Source organism: Coloeus monedula (assembly GCF_965178545.1).
Source record: "Coloeus monedula genome assembly, chromosome: 14".
In the NCBI taxonomy this organism is placed as follows: domain Eukaryota; kingdom Metazoa; phylum Chordata; class Aves; order Passeriformes; family Corvidae; genus Coloeus; species Coloeus monedula.
The window spans coordinates 10,268,030-10,281,080 of NC_138794.1; the positions used below are offsets into that span (position 1 = coordinate 10,268,030).

A 13,051-nucleotide genomic window follows, 5' to 3' on the forward strand; every position below is an offset into this window, starting at 1 on the left:
CCTCCGACTGCTTTACATATTTCTTGCAGTAGATCTGCACCTTCAGAATAGAGGCAGTGTCCAAAGAATGGAAATGATCACACCAGTGGGGGCAGCTTCAAATCAGTCAGGCAAATTCAGTTTCTTATTTCTTTGAGGAACACTATTCTTGTTGAACATTTGCTGAATTCATCCATTCTTATGTCTGCCCTTGTAATTGCAGAGTGTGATGTGAATGTATAATGATGACAAATTACCTTGAAAGGTGTTCTTGGTCTGTAAAGGTAATTCCAAACACTCAAAAGCTGCAGCATTTACCAACACTACCATCTAGTGGCTTTGTGTACATCCTAACTGCTGTGCCTATCCCATAGGAAAAGGTATGCTAAGCCTCTGTTTCTGTATAGGGAACAAGGGAACAAACAGAATGCAATAAAGAAAAGTTCACAGTGAGCTTTTACTCTCTTGATAGTTGGTCTAATCTCAGTTTACTCAGTTACATGCTTCTCTTCAAGTTCTAGATCAGAAACTTTTAGCCCAGATGAGACATTAGCTGAGTGAAAACAATAGAGCTTATAGACTCATCCAGCCCACATGTGTCTGTTTGGGTTTTTAATGAAAAAGGAGTATCCAGTGGATTAGTGGCAGAAGGAAAATCTCAGCTGCTGGAGCCTGTAGGCAAAAAACTCCTGTAGACACTGTGCTTGTCTCCTAATCCATGGGTGTGCAGGAAACACCAAGGGAGACAGATCCTTTGCTAATGCATGTGTAATTTAAAGTGTTTTCTTCCCCCTCCACCCATCTGTGAGTTCAGCTGCATCTCTGCAGTATTTGCAGCACAATGCTACTGTTTCTGAGCCAGGAAGTGAAGCTAATTCAAAATATATTTTGACTTGGTTATTAAGCCCCAGCTTGGGCTCAGTGCCAGCTTGGAAATGCTGATCTTAAACTCTACAAGAATTTTCCCATATAGATCTCTTCTCTTAGGTTATTAACTTGCTCCTCTTTGGCCAGCCAGCCTGTAGTAATGCCTCTTGCAAAGCTAGGATGCACTTATTCCTGCTGTCTCTAGGCCTAAGCTCTGAGTGACTAGAGATGATCTCTCCTAAGTTCAGGAGTCATGCTCAAGTTACAAGGGCAAACCATGAGAAAGACAGACCTGTAATTGCCAGCCAGTTGCCCCATGCTTTCCTTGCTCACTGTTCCACTCCAGGGCAAGAAATAAAGGTAAGGTTTCCATGTGCAAAGGTAAAATACAAGAAAACAATTATAATATGAGTAAATTCAAATATTACATTGCACTTAAGAAATTAACCTGCCCTAACAACTAAAGGTCCTAAATAGTTTTAATTCATACTGTTTCTAACAACATTAGATTACTAAGTTCTGAAAGCAGAGTAAATCCTTCCCTTCAGGATACAGCTATAGCTCTCCCACATAGCCTGTCCTTTCAGACCTGCCTAACTCAAACCTTAATTCTGGGGCTGGTAGGAAACAGCAGTAGGAAACTCAAACCATTTCAGAGTGTTCTCCCTGTTTCAGCTGCCATCCAGGCTCTTCCACCGTTGTTGGAATCACACTTGAGATTTTTAGGGGAAACAACTCATGTCCTCTTTGTGTCTCACTGATACAGGTTGGAAAACTGATCAAAGAAGCTGCTTCTAAAAGCAACCTCAAAAGGGTGACATTAGAGCTGGGAGGGAAAAACCCCTGCATTGTGTGTGCAGATGCAGACTGTGAGTATGGGCAGCTGGGTGTATCTGCTGTAAGATGCTTGAGGGTGGTGGGGTTTGTGTGTCTCTGCTGTCCTCTGGCAGCTCACAGGGCTGATGTTTCCACCCCAAAGTCTGGAGGAAATCTCTGTCCAAAGGCAGGATATAGTTCTGCATTCCTAGAGCTCTTCCCCAGCATGGGGATCATTCCTATGGCCCATGTTGCCCTCCCTGGGGATGGCTGCAGTTGCAGGTAAATCTTACACTTGTGTGTTTGCTGTTTGTGGGCTTTCTCTTTGGTTGACAGTGCTGCAGAGCCTGAGCCAAGCACCAGGGAAAGCAGTTTTCTGCAAAGCAGCCTCTCTGCAGGGGTTCCTGTGTCAGGGGAATTTTGTAGAACCTGATCTAATCCAGCCTTCACCTCTGTCCTGGTGGTCTGCAGGGCTCATGTTGTGTGTTTCATTGGGATTTTACTATGTGACTGAGTACTACTAGGAGATATGTGTAACCTGGGACCACTAAAATGGTTAGAAAATCCTCTCCAGTCCTGCACAGCACAGGTTGAAAGTCAGAGGCAGCTGCTGATAGTGAGCATTGCAAGGATCTGGCCAAAGCTGGCATGCTGCTTTTTGAGCAATCAGGACTGAAACTTGCCTTTAAGAACCAATGCATGGTATCAAGGAATCCACATTTGTATTTCCACAACAAGAAAAACTGGTCACTGCCTTCACTGAGTCCTTGTGGGAGAAAGAATCAGGATCTATGGCAAACTAGACCTCAAGACAAAAGGCAGGAAGGGGGGTGGATAAAACAAAAAATCTGGTTTGGGGGCAGTGAGGCCCTGTGAGTGCCTTCAATGGGTGTGGACCATTGTCAGCATTTTTAAAGGAGGTTTTCCAAAGAGAAAGCTAAAAAACAAGTCTGGAAACACTGGAATGCTGGAACTGTGCATGTGGTAATGCTTTTCCCTTCTGGGTCATCTTGCAGTGGACTTGGCAGTGGAATGTGCCCACCAAGGCGTGTTCTTCAACCAGGGGCAGTGCTGCACGGCTGCCTCCCGCGTCTTTGTGGAGGAGCAGATCTACCCTGAGTTTGTCAAGCGCAGCGTGGAGTTTGCCAAGAAGAGACTGGTTGGAGACCCCTTTGATGCCAGAACTGAACAAGGGCCCCAGGTAACTGTGTGTCTGAGAGAAGTTGTTGTTTGGTTTTTGGTTGTGGTTTTGTTTAATTTTCCTTGTGTAAATATTATCCTTACGGATACGGTCCCAGCAGAAGTGCCGAGGGGTGAGTAATGTATCGTGGCTTTATTTTTCCTCTCTATTTTAAATATCAATTAATCACAACTGTTGAAATGTTATGTTGTAATTTTTTTAGAAACACAAATGTGTTTAATTCAGTTCTTATCCAGCTTTATGGAAGGGGCTGTCTCCCTGGTACAGTAATACAAAGCATGTTGCAGTGAGCCATAGCTCTGTGCAGAAGAGTGCAGCTAAATGGCTATTCAGCTCCTTGGCTGTGTGGGTGATGACAAGTAGTTAGAGCCCAGAGACTCCTGAGTCCTCACTTTCCCTCTCCTCCTCTGCTCCCTTTCTGATTCTTTGGAGAAGTTTCAGCTGAATTAGAAGGAAGAAACATGCCAAACTGCTGTCAGGACCAGCCTCCTCAATACTTCCAGAGCCTTCCTCTTAGTTTTTCCTTTTGAGGCAATCTAAGTTGTGCTGGAGAACTCTGGGGGAAGATGATCCTTAGGTCAGATCTTCTAACAGGCCCACTGTTTGGTACCAAAAATAAAGTAAGATTCCCAGAAACCTATAGCCAAGGCCTCTTTTGCTCTGTACTGCACTGTGAGTTTTTCTTCCTTGATGCTGTGTGGGTTCCCTCAGAGAAGGGGTGGCTCTAAGGACATATGCCTCTCATTATCTGGATCTGAATATACACATGATTCATGCATGGCAAAACCTCATTATTTGTCCTCTTGCATGGGGAATAAGTTGATGTGCATCCCCTGCTCATACTGAGGCTACATCTAGCCCTGTAACTTGCCTAGAAAGAGATTTCAAACTGCTCAGCACTCTTAGAAAAAGAATACCATGCTGAGACTTGCTCTAGCAGAGATGAGCTGGCCCTCAAACCGGTTTCATGAGAACAGCTCCTGAATCTATTCAGTTGTGAGTTTTAAAGGGTGAAACACCCTCCAGTGACTGGAACATGTAGAACTGGGCTGTTTGTTACAGTTCATCTGTGTTCCCAGCCCTTGCCAGGCTGTCAGAGCACTTCCCATCCTCTGGGATCACTCCTGTGGCTTAAGGGAGACCCTTTGCATACACAGCTGTAATTAAGGATAACAGTAATTTGGAATAGCAGTGTCTGATCAGATTTTAAATATGGCCCATCTGTCCTCTTTCCCTGCTCTGGCTTACCTGTTACACTTGTAGGAGAGAGAGCACACCCACACACACCTGAACTTCTGTGTATGCAATTGTCAAGGCCAGGATGGGAAGGTGTTGAGGGAGTGGGAGGAAACTGTAAATCCCAAAGCTTTTATGTGGTTGCCAGTTCAAAGGAACAACTGCTTCCTCTGCAGCTATGGTTCCTCACTCTCTGGAGCCTATGTTGTGGGCATATACAGAAACTTAAGCAGAGGAGAGAAATGATGCAGTGTCACAAGGACTTAAAAATACCTCCGAAAGTAGCAAAGATTCACACCTGCCCACAAGTTACTCTTCAAATGTAAAGCTTCCAGATAATTCTTTCCCCACTGTCCCTGAAGTAACCTGCTTGGCTGTGAGGGTTTTTTTTAACTTGAACTGATGGATAAGGGACGAACCACCAGGAAAAATTTGTCGTCTTCATCTCTCCCCATGAGATGCTTCAGATCCAGCCTGATGCTTTCATTCTCCTTTTGTGTGGGTCAGGGTGAGGATATGCAACAGCATTACAACAATGCTGCATAAATCCCATTGTGGGATGGTCACTGGCTTAGAAGCCAACAGGGGGAAGGGGTTAAAGCCAGCCTTTAGGCTGACAGTGGTTGTAGCCCGTTATCTCTTTGGTCCTGCATCAGCTGCAGGTGATGACAATCCTGTTCCACAAGAACTTGAAACTGATGTAAGCTAGTCCTGGAAAAGTGGTCCTATGTGTAGTTGTTTGTTCCTGCATTGCACTGTGCTAGATTGGGGAACTGGTTGATTCAGGTCTAATCCAGCCTTTTTGGAAGTGAAGAAGAAAGGTTTTACTCACGTCAGTCCCCTGATGTGGATTACTGTTCACTGGCATGGATGCTCATGGCATGGCAGTGGGGAAAAGATTGTCAGCCACATATTGGGTTATGCTGATATAAACTGTACTGCTCTGATTAAAATTAGGTCAACTTTAAACAGTATTAAATTTAGACAGAAATGAGGCATGCTTCTGACGAGACTTCTCCAAAACTCACATGTGTCTGGCAGTGCTGACTGGCTGGAATTCAAAGGACACCACAAGAAACCTGAGGGGTGATCAGGACTGTTTGAGCAGAGTGCCAACCTCAAATGCAGACCAAGGGCAGTTTTTAACTTTGGATTCCTGGGAGCTGTATCACAGGAAGCAATAAAGTAAATCTGCACAGATGGCAAACGGGTTAACCAGTGCATTATACAACTGTGAACAGCAAACAGCATTACATGAGACTAACATCCTGGGGTACTAGAACAGTGATTAGATTAGAATAAGACTAGACTAGTTTTGTTATTTTAGAACCCCACATAGTGGGATTTGTAGATTGTAACACCTAACCTATAGAAATAAAATAAGCACTAATGATGGCACTTGTTAGCCAGTAGCTATTCAGCCCAATACATGTAATTTGATTTATAAGACAGTGAATATTTTCCTTAGACTGTAGACATGCGCTTCAGGATTAAAGTGTGAAAATAAAACATTTAAGTAGAAAGGGTTGTTTCCAACAGTCTGTTGGACCCAGTTGTGGGCTATTTTGTAGGACTACAAACACTAGTTTTGGACATAGAAAAAGTTCTCCTTGTAGTTTTGACTGAAATGAAGCAAGAGATGAAGATTTGGGGGTTCCCAGATTTTCAGTACTGCAGTGATCCTTAGAAGCTGCCTTCTCTATTGAATTAGATGAACAAATAGTAGAATTTGCTTTACCAGATCATGTGTTTTTAATTGAATTCAATGCTTGAACCATAAATAATAGTGGAGTAGGGGACAGAATTTAAACAAGCCTTGCAAGCTCTAGTTACAATGACAAACAGTTCCACCCTTGCATGTCATTTTTACAAATGTTTTCTTTCCCCAGTGTCTTTTCATCTAACTGTAGTTTGCCTTGCAACAAGTTACAGCTGTATAAATATCCTTGTTTTGTTTTCTGTGATGTGAAGTGGATGGACTGGATTGGTCTGGATTACAGACATGCCAGGATGGAAAGCACTTGCAGATATTTTTGAATTATTTGCACTTGGCAACTAAGCAACCAGACAAATAGACAATGTGTATGACACCTGCCAAACTCAGTGTGATACTGTATCCTACAGGAGAGCACACAGTTCCTGGGGCAGTAGCATGAATTGTGTCCTTAAGTAGCACCTTAAAACATGAGAGAACACAAGCACTTAGAACACACTGTCCACAGTGCATGTGATACACACACATCTGTTTGCCCTGAGATGTGTTGGGCTCTGTTTCCACTGTGTACCAGAAGTACCTCAAGGACACCCTCCTGCAGCTTTGATATTTGTCTAAAAGCATGAAAACTTGGATTGTGTGTGGCCAGGATTAACTAGAGACAGGATATAGTCTGTAATCTGGAGGAGTCAAGTGTGGAACACTCCGTGTAAACAGTCCCAACTGGCAACTGGCCCTGCTGAAATAAAACCAGATGCCTAGGCAGGGGGATTGAGCCATACAGGCATCTGGAGATACCTGGCAATCAAAGTAACTCCCCAGGCTTCCAGGACACCTTGTACCAGTGGGTGGAGCCTTTTATTTAATCACCTCAATAAATTTGTTGAGGTTTTTGTTGAGTTTTTCTTTTTAAAAACATCACCATAAATCTTTTACCATCTCCAGCCTGCTGTGATGAGGAGTTTCATCACTTAATTACACATCATGTAAGATGTGTTTGAAACCTGCAGTTCTGCAGTCCACTGCTGCACGTGGAGCATGGAAGAAAGAGCATGGAAGTGCTGTGGGCTTCTGCACCTCTTCCCAGCACAGGACACACTGTGCTTGTGGACTACAGGATGTCTCCTCCGAGTCCTGGTGCAGCTGTGCAGCTTCAGGGTCCTGCCACTGAACTGGCCTTTCCCCACTCCTACAGAAATCCCTGGTTAAAGGCTAATGACAGCAGCACTCACTACTTGAGATTACTCCATATTTAGGTGGGGGTGAGGAGGAGATAGACAAGGTTGGTAGTTAAAAGTGAGGCTATGGCTCCCAGTACAGAGAAAAAAAATGCAGGATTGTACCAGTCTCTAAGAACTGTGAAAAGTTATTCTGATTTTAAAAGCAAGGCTTTGGTATAACAGTTCTGAAGTAACCCCACCAACAGGACTTATCTTTGAGGCTGTTCATGTAGCATGCAGTGTGGAAGGAGGTGGAGGCAGAGCTTGCTAGGTTCTTCCAGAGGGGGAGAAGGAGCTGTGGGTGAAGCTGCACAATGCAGCAAAGTTTATAGTTCTTATACCCTGGTTCTCCCTCTCCTGTACTGATTCTATTGCTGGTCAGATCCCTTGCTGAGCTTGCTAGTCCATCTCAGACTGTTCTCATACTGCTACTGAGATAAATCTGTGCTTGGAGAAGGTCAGCAAATCCCAGAGCTCAAGTGAGTGAGCTGTGGGAACACATATCCAAAACACCCAGGAAGGGAAAGTGGGGAGACCCTTCCATGTAGCAGCAAACTATTAGATTATATTAAACTGTCACATGTCATTTCACCTTCTGTTTTCTGTGGCTCAGGGCTATGCCCATGTCCTGTCTTTCTCCCTGCTCGCTGCCTGACTGCCACATCCTAAACTGAGCTGTAAACTGACCCAGTTTGACAGTGCCCCTGGGCCACATTCCATGACTCCTCTCTGGAACCATGATAATAAAGGTGCTGCTCTCTGTTTCTTTTCCTTTTGTGTCTGACAGATTGACCAAAAACAGTTTGATAAAATCCTGGAGCTGATAGAAAGTGGGAAGAAAGAAGGCGCTAAGCTGGAGTGTGGTGGTCTTGCCATTGAAGACAGAGGATTGTTTATAAAACCCACGGTGTTTTCAGAGGTCACTGATAACATGAGAATTGCCAAAGAAGAGGTACAAATCACCTAGATAAATGCTGCTTCAGAATAAGAAATAGTGGTGATGGAGGGGGTCTGTCTGCATCCTTAATTTTAAATATAAATAACTGAGTAAAAATAACTGACACTGTGGCAAACTGGAGCAATTATTTACCCTGTAATTGCCAGTGACAGTGGATAGTGTAATGTGTGTTCTTGCTCCACTACTTTGTAAAGAAGGGGTTGCTTTATTGCAGGAAGGTAGGAAAATAACTTTGGGACCTTATCCTGGTAAGGAACAAAGGAATGGCCACTGAAGTTCTCTGAAGCAGCCTTAGCATCTGAAACAATCCCAGATTCCATTCTCATGGCAAAATCCCCTGAGACTGACTATTTCTTTCCTATATGAAAACATGGTCAAAGCCAGCAAAGTGCAGATCTAATACTCTGGCTTTCATTATTCATATGCAGAAATGTTGAACAAGCTGCATGTGATTAGATCCTGTGATATTCCTTTGAAATAAAAGTTAATCTACTTTTCATCATGTTCCCTAATGGAAAATAAGTAGTTGCCAAAGTCTAACTGGCGTTTGTATTTTATAGTTTAGCCTAGTGCTTTTTATGGGGCTGCTTGCTGTTCACTCCTGGCAAGATGTTTAAATGTCTCAGATCTGCCACAGAATCTCTAAGGAACCTGGGAAAGATATCAGGGCATGAGTTACATGCTAAAAATAGAGAGAAAAAGAGCTGAAAATCCCATGACAGACCTTTTCTTAATGAACTGACTCCAAATCCCAAGCCATGATTCACAAAGCTTATTCGGTTCCATTCATTGGCAGTTTTGTTTGCAAATGTTCATCCTTTGCCTAGGACTGAGGCTCCACTTAAGAGCCTGGATATCCCAAAACAAAGACATTTAGAAATACTTGGATGAGTCTAAAAGTGGCCAAAATTAGTCTGTATCTCACCTTCAATGGGCTTTATTGTGCTGTGAGACCCTGCAGACCAAGAAAGGGCTCCACCTTTGATACTGTACCTGATGAGAGACTCCATCCCAAAATTCGGGAAGCCCTCTGTATGCCTGTTGCCTTTACACCGACACCTGGGAAGCCAAATTTGTGGTCAAACACAGACGTGGTAAATGCACTGCATGCAAATAAAATGCACACAGTGACAAAATCAGGGTTAAAACCAAGGAAAAAAACTTGCAGTCCTTGAAATAAATTAATTGTTACTTGAGTACACTCAGCTTCAGAGTTCAAACGGAGAGCTGTAAATGGAGTAAGGATGAATCATTTGTAACTTGTCCAGATCTAACTCTGCTTCTTTTGATTGTTGTAGATGATCCATTCGTTGTTGGATCTTAACATTTATTAACTACTACAGCACATCACAATGCTTCCTTTGAAGTTTAATTAGTAGTTTTTAAGACACTCTATAAGCAACCCCTAGAAAGCTAAGAGATAACATTTAAAATATATTATCCAAACAGAGCATCTGATTCTGATTACTTCAACATTACCACAATTAGGAGATGCTTTCCTGTACTAAGGTTTAATTGATATGTGCAGATTTTTGGGCCAGTTCAGCCAATTATGAAGTTCAAGAGTATAGAAGAGGTGATAAGAAGAGCCAACAGCACCGAGTACGGACTCACAGCCGCGGTGTTCACCAAGAACCTGGACAGAGCCTTAACCCTGGCTTCGGCTCTGCAGTCAGGAACAGTCTGGTGAGCAGCCTGGGAACAGAGGGTGGGCTGGGGCTTTGTTTCCTGAGAGGGGAGAGGGATTTAGGACTTGGCAGTCATGTTGGTAAGAGCATGGTGCTAATAAGGTTGTGGGCTCCATCCCCATATGTACCGTTCATTTAAGAGTTGAATTTCATGATTGTTGTAAGTCCCTCCCAACTCAGAATATCTGTGATTCTCTAAGTGCTGGAGGTAAGATGTATTAGTAGCCTGCCTAGTTTTTGATATTCTGCTCAGAAGCAACATCTGTTCCTCAAAATAAGGTGGTGAGCCCCAGACAGTGTGTCAAGAAATGGACTGGTTTTCCTTCAGTCAAAGTATTTCTTTGTTGGGATTGTAGTAAGGTCCACCAGATGTGATGCCTTCCAAAACCCTGTACATGGAAAAAACAATTCTCATGATCTTTAGCCAGCACCCGATGGGACTTTGCTGCACAAACCAGTGTGGACAGTAGATGGCAACACACCACTGTCACAAAGAAAACAGCTATTTTTGCTTACAAAATTTCTCTTTATATTAGAATCGTTTCAAAGATGGAGTCCTGATTTTTGTCCCGCTCAAGACAGGAAGTTGATCTGGTGTCTGATTCTGATGCAGAGGATTAATTCCAAGAGTTGGCACCAGAAGAATCTGCCTCAAATACTTACAAAAATGGGATGTTGGGCTTTGAAGGATACATGTACTGAACACACATGAAGATGCAGACCTACAGCACAAGCCATACCTGTGCTGTATGACCTTCAGTCATTTGATCTTACTGAGATGCTGGGGAAGTGTCTGCATCAGCTTTTTCTACCAAGTATCTATAGAAATGGGCCTAGTGCTTTTATTTTACTGTGACACAATTGTCTGATACAGTCCAAACATTTTCTATACCTGGAAGTGGATGCTAGGGCCTGGTTGTGACTGTTTAGACAGCCTTCTGAGTAAACATGTTCATTTCAGAATGTGCTTAATAAATTAGGGAACAGCTTGGACTATTTATTTTAATCATGACTCTGAACATGGCATAAATTCCAGCTCAAGCATGAATGTCTTTGCCATTAGAGGATATGAAGTGAGATGTAGGTCAGACTGAGAAGTACTCAGATGTTTTCTGTTTCTGCAGCAAAAGAAGATTTTATTGCTAAAATCTGATTTCTCAAGTAACTGAATTGCATAAAAGAGAAAACTGAGAGACTTCAGCCTTTTATTGTATTGTTGCTGTTGTAATCATCTTGCTTTTCTTTGGTATTGAATTGTCTTTCTAAAATTGATGTTTTTATTGTAGGATCAACTGTTACAATGCGCTCTATGCACAGGCTCCTTTTGGTGGCTTTAAAATGTCAGGCAATGGCAGAGAACTGTAAGTTTTGCTCAATATTTTGTTTCTGTGTGGGTAGTGAATGCAATAACATTTGTGACTGTGAAAACGCTGTTGAATTTGCTTTTAAAGTTTAATCAGGCTTGCAGCATGCTGCACAGGGAGGTGCTAAGCCAGTAGAGCGTGGATGTAAAGCACTCCTTTAGGAGCACCTTCATCTGCTTTATAAGCTTTTAATAGCTCTAGTTCAGTCAAGTCCACTTGGAAGCATTTTTCCATACTAGTTAGATTTTCAGATGAAGGGAGAAGTATGGCACCATGGCTGGGGACACTGGTGTCCACCCCAAACCTGTCCCATCTTTCCATGGTGGTGTCTGTGCCTCTTTTTGCTGCTGTATCATTGTTCCTTGTTGGACCTCTTCTGGTGGGAAGGAATGATCTCCCAAATCATTCTATATCCTACCTTCCAAGTTTGCTGCCAAGTTACAGAAGAGCCCTCTGTCCCTTTTCCCAGCCTGGCCTGTTGCTGTGGGGCTACCAAACATTTCAGCTCTAACTAGTTACCCCATGAGTTAGACCCAGAGCTGAGACATTGTCTTAAATCTTAATTTTTTTCTTATATAGGAGACAGGTTTTCTTAGACCTTTCAGCAGACTCCTCAGAAGAATCTAACACACCTTTCCTTTCACAAGCCAGATTTAATTTCAGAAACCATTTCTGTAAATGTTCTGGTGCATCTGCTGCTCTGAGACATTCAGGTGCCTCATTTGCTAAGCACAACAAATAAATGAATCCTCAGATGGGACATAGATATATATTGAGACCTTATGGTTTGCTTTGCCTGACTGCCTGGCTAATTAAAGGATATCAGAGGTTTCCCATGGGCAAGGCATGGAAATAGAGCCAACAGTTACCACCAACCAAGACATAATGCAGTGGTGGGCTCTCTCATCAGTATGCATTTCTGGAGTGACTGTGCCCTCCTGATGACATGGTATCTTGTAGATAGAAGCTTTCTTTTGGTGAAAAAATAACTTTAATTATTGTCTAAGCACCAATAACTGTATGTACGTGGCTGTCTCTTGTATGGCTTCTCACAGCAGCATTCAGTTTGCACTAGGCAGAGTCACAAGTATCATCTTGTGGGTTATGGTGACCAAAGCATTCCATGTTTCTTTCACAACAGGGTGTAACTGTATGTACTTATGTGCATGTACTTGGTGGTTATTAGAAGCAGTGGAACAAATAGATAGCTGGTGTAAGTTGTTCATATCTGGTTTTAATGACCTGATGTCACCTACAGCAGCTGTTAATATGCACATATGTACAACTCTCTTCTCTCAGGGAAATACACATTGACATGCTACAATTGTTTGTCGCTTTCCTCCTCTCTTCTTTTGCAGTGGGGAATATGCTCTGGCAGAATATACTGAAGTGAAAACAGTCACCATTAAACTCTCCCAGAAGAGTCCATGAAAACAGGAGGCCTAAAATGCTGACACTCTGAATGTGACACATGGGGGACGTGTTCAGAGCAAGGGGGAGGGGAGGGGTGGGAAGGAAAATGGAAACACCTGTCTTTATTCCTCTAGGAACACTGAATTTACTGGACACCATTTTGCCAACTGGCTCTTCACAAACTGATTTACTGACCCTACTGGCAGTGCACACTTGTACGCTACAAGTCCCTGGCTGTACATCTGCCTGCTCCCTGTGACTCAGATGCTGGTCAGTCACAGTGTTTGCAGGACATCTGCTCCAAACTCTGTACCCCTGAAGGACATGGACATCGCTGGCATGTTAAGAGAGACTGCTGGTACCATCACTGGTACTGGCAAATACCTTCAGAGGCACTTGGATTTCCCTTGGCATAGATGGACTTGAGTGGTAGGGTTAGAACAACTTGACTGGAGCTGGTGGAGTTTGTGTGAAGATTGCAGCTGGAGTTTGGAATGGGAGTGCAAGCTTTCGTGGAAGGTTCTGTAAGGAAATTCTCTTTGAAAGAGTTATCTTGGTGTCTCTAAAGATATATGCATTCTCCATACTGGTGATA

General features: G+C 43.1%; 1 protein-coding gene across 1 annotated transcript in view; it reads left to right on the forward strand.

The window, feature by feature from the left end:
* Window positions 1-12,537, forward strand: part of ALDH1A3 (aldehyde dehydrogenase 1 family member A3) — a 31,507-nt gene extending 18,970 nt beyond the window's left edge. Inside the window, exons 8-13 of the mRNA XM_082290509.1 lie at window positions 1,613-1,715; window positions 2,679-2,863; window positions 7,821-7,985; window positions 9,520-9,677; window positions 10,966-11,040; window positions 12,402-12,537. Coding sequence (XP_082146635.1) covers window positions 1,613-1,715; window positions 2,679-2,863; window positions 7,821-7,985; window positions 9,520-9,677; window positions 10,966-11,040; window positions 12,402-12,474 — 759 coding nt within the window. The 3' untranslated portion in view covers window positions 12,475-12,537. The remainder of the gene's footprint in view (window positions 1-1,612; window positions 1,716-2,678; window positions 2,864-7,820; window positions 7,986-9,519; window positions 9,678-10,965; window positions 11,041-12,401) is intronic.
* Window positions 12,538-13,051: the final 514 nt, after the last annotated feature.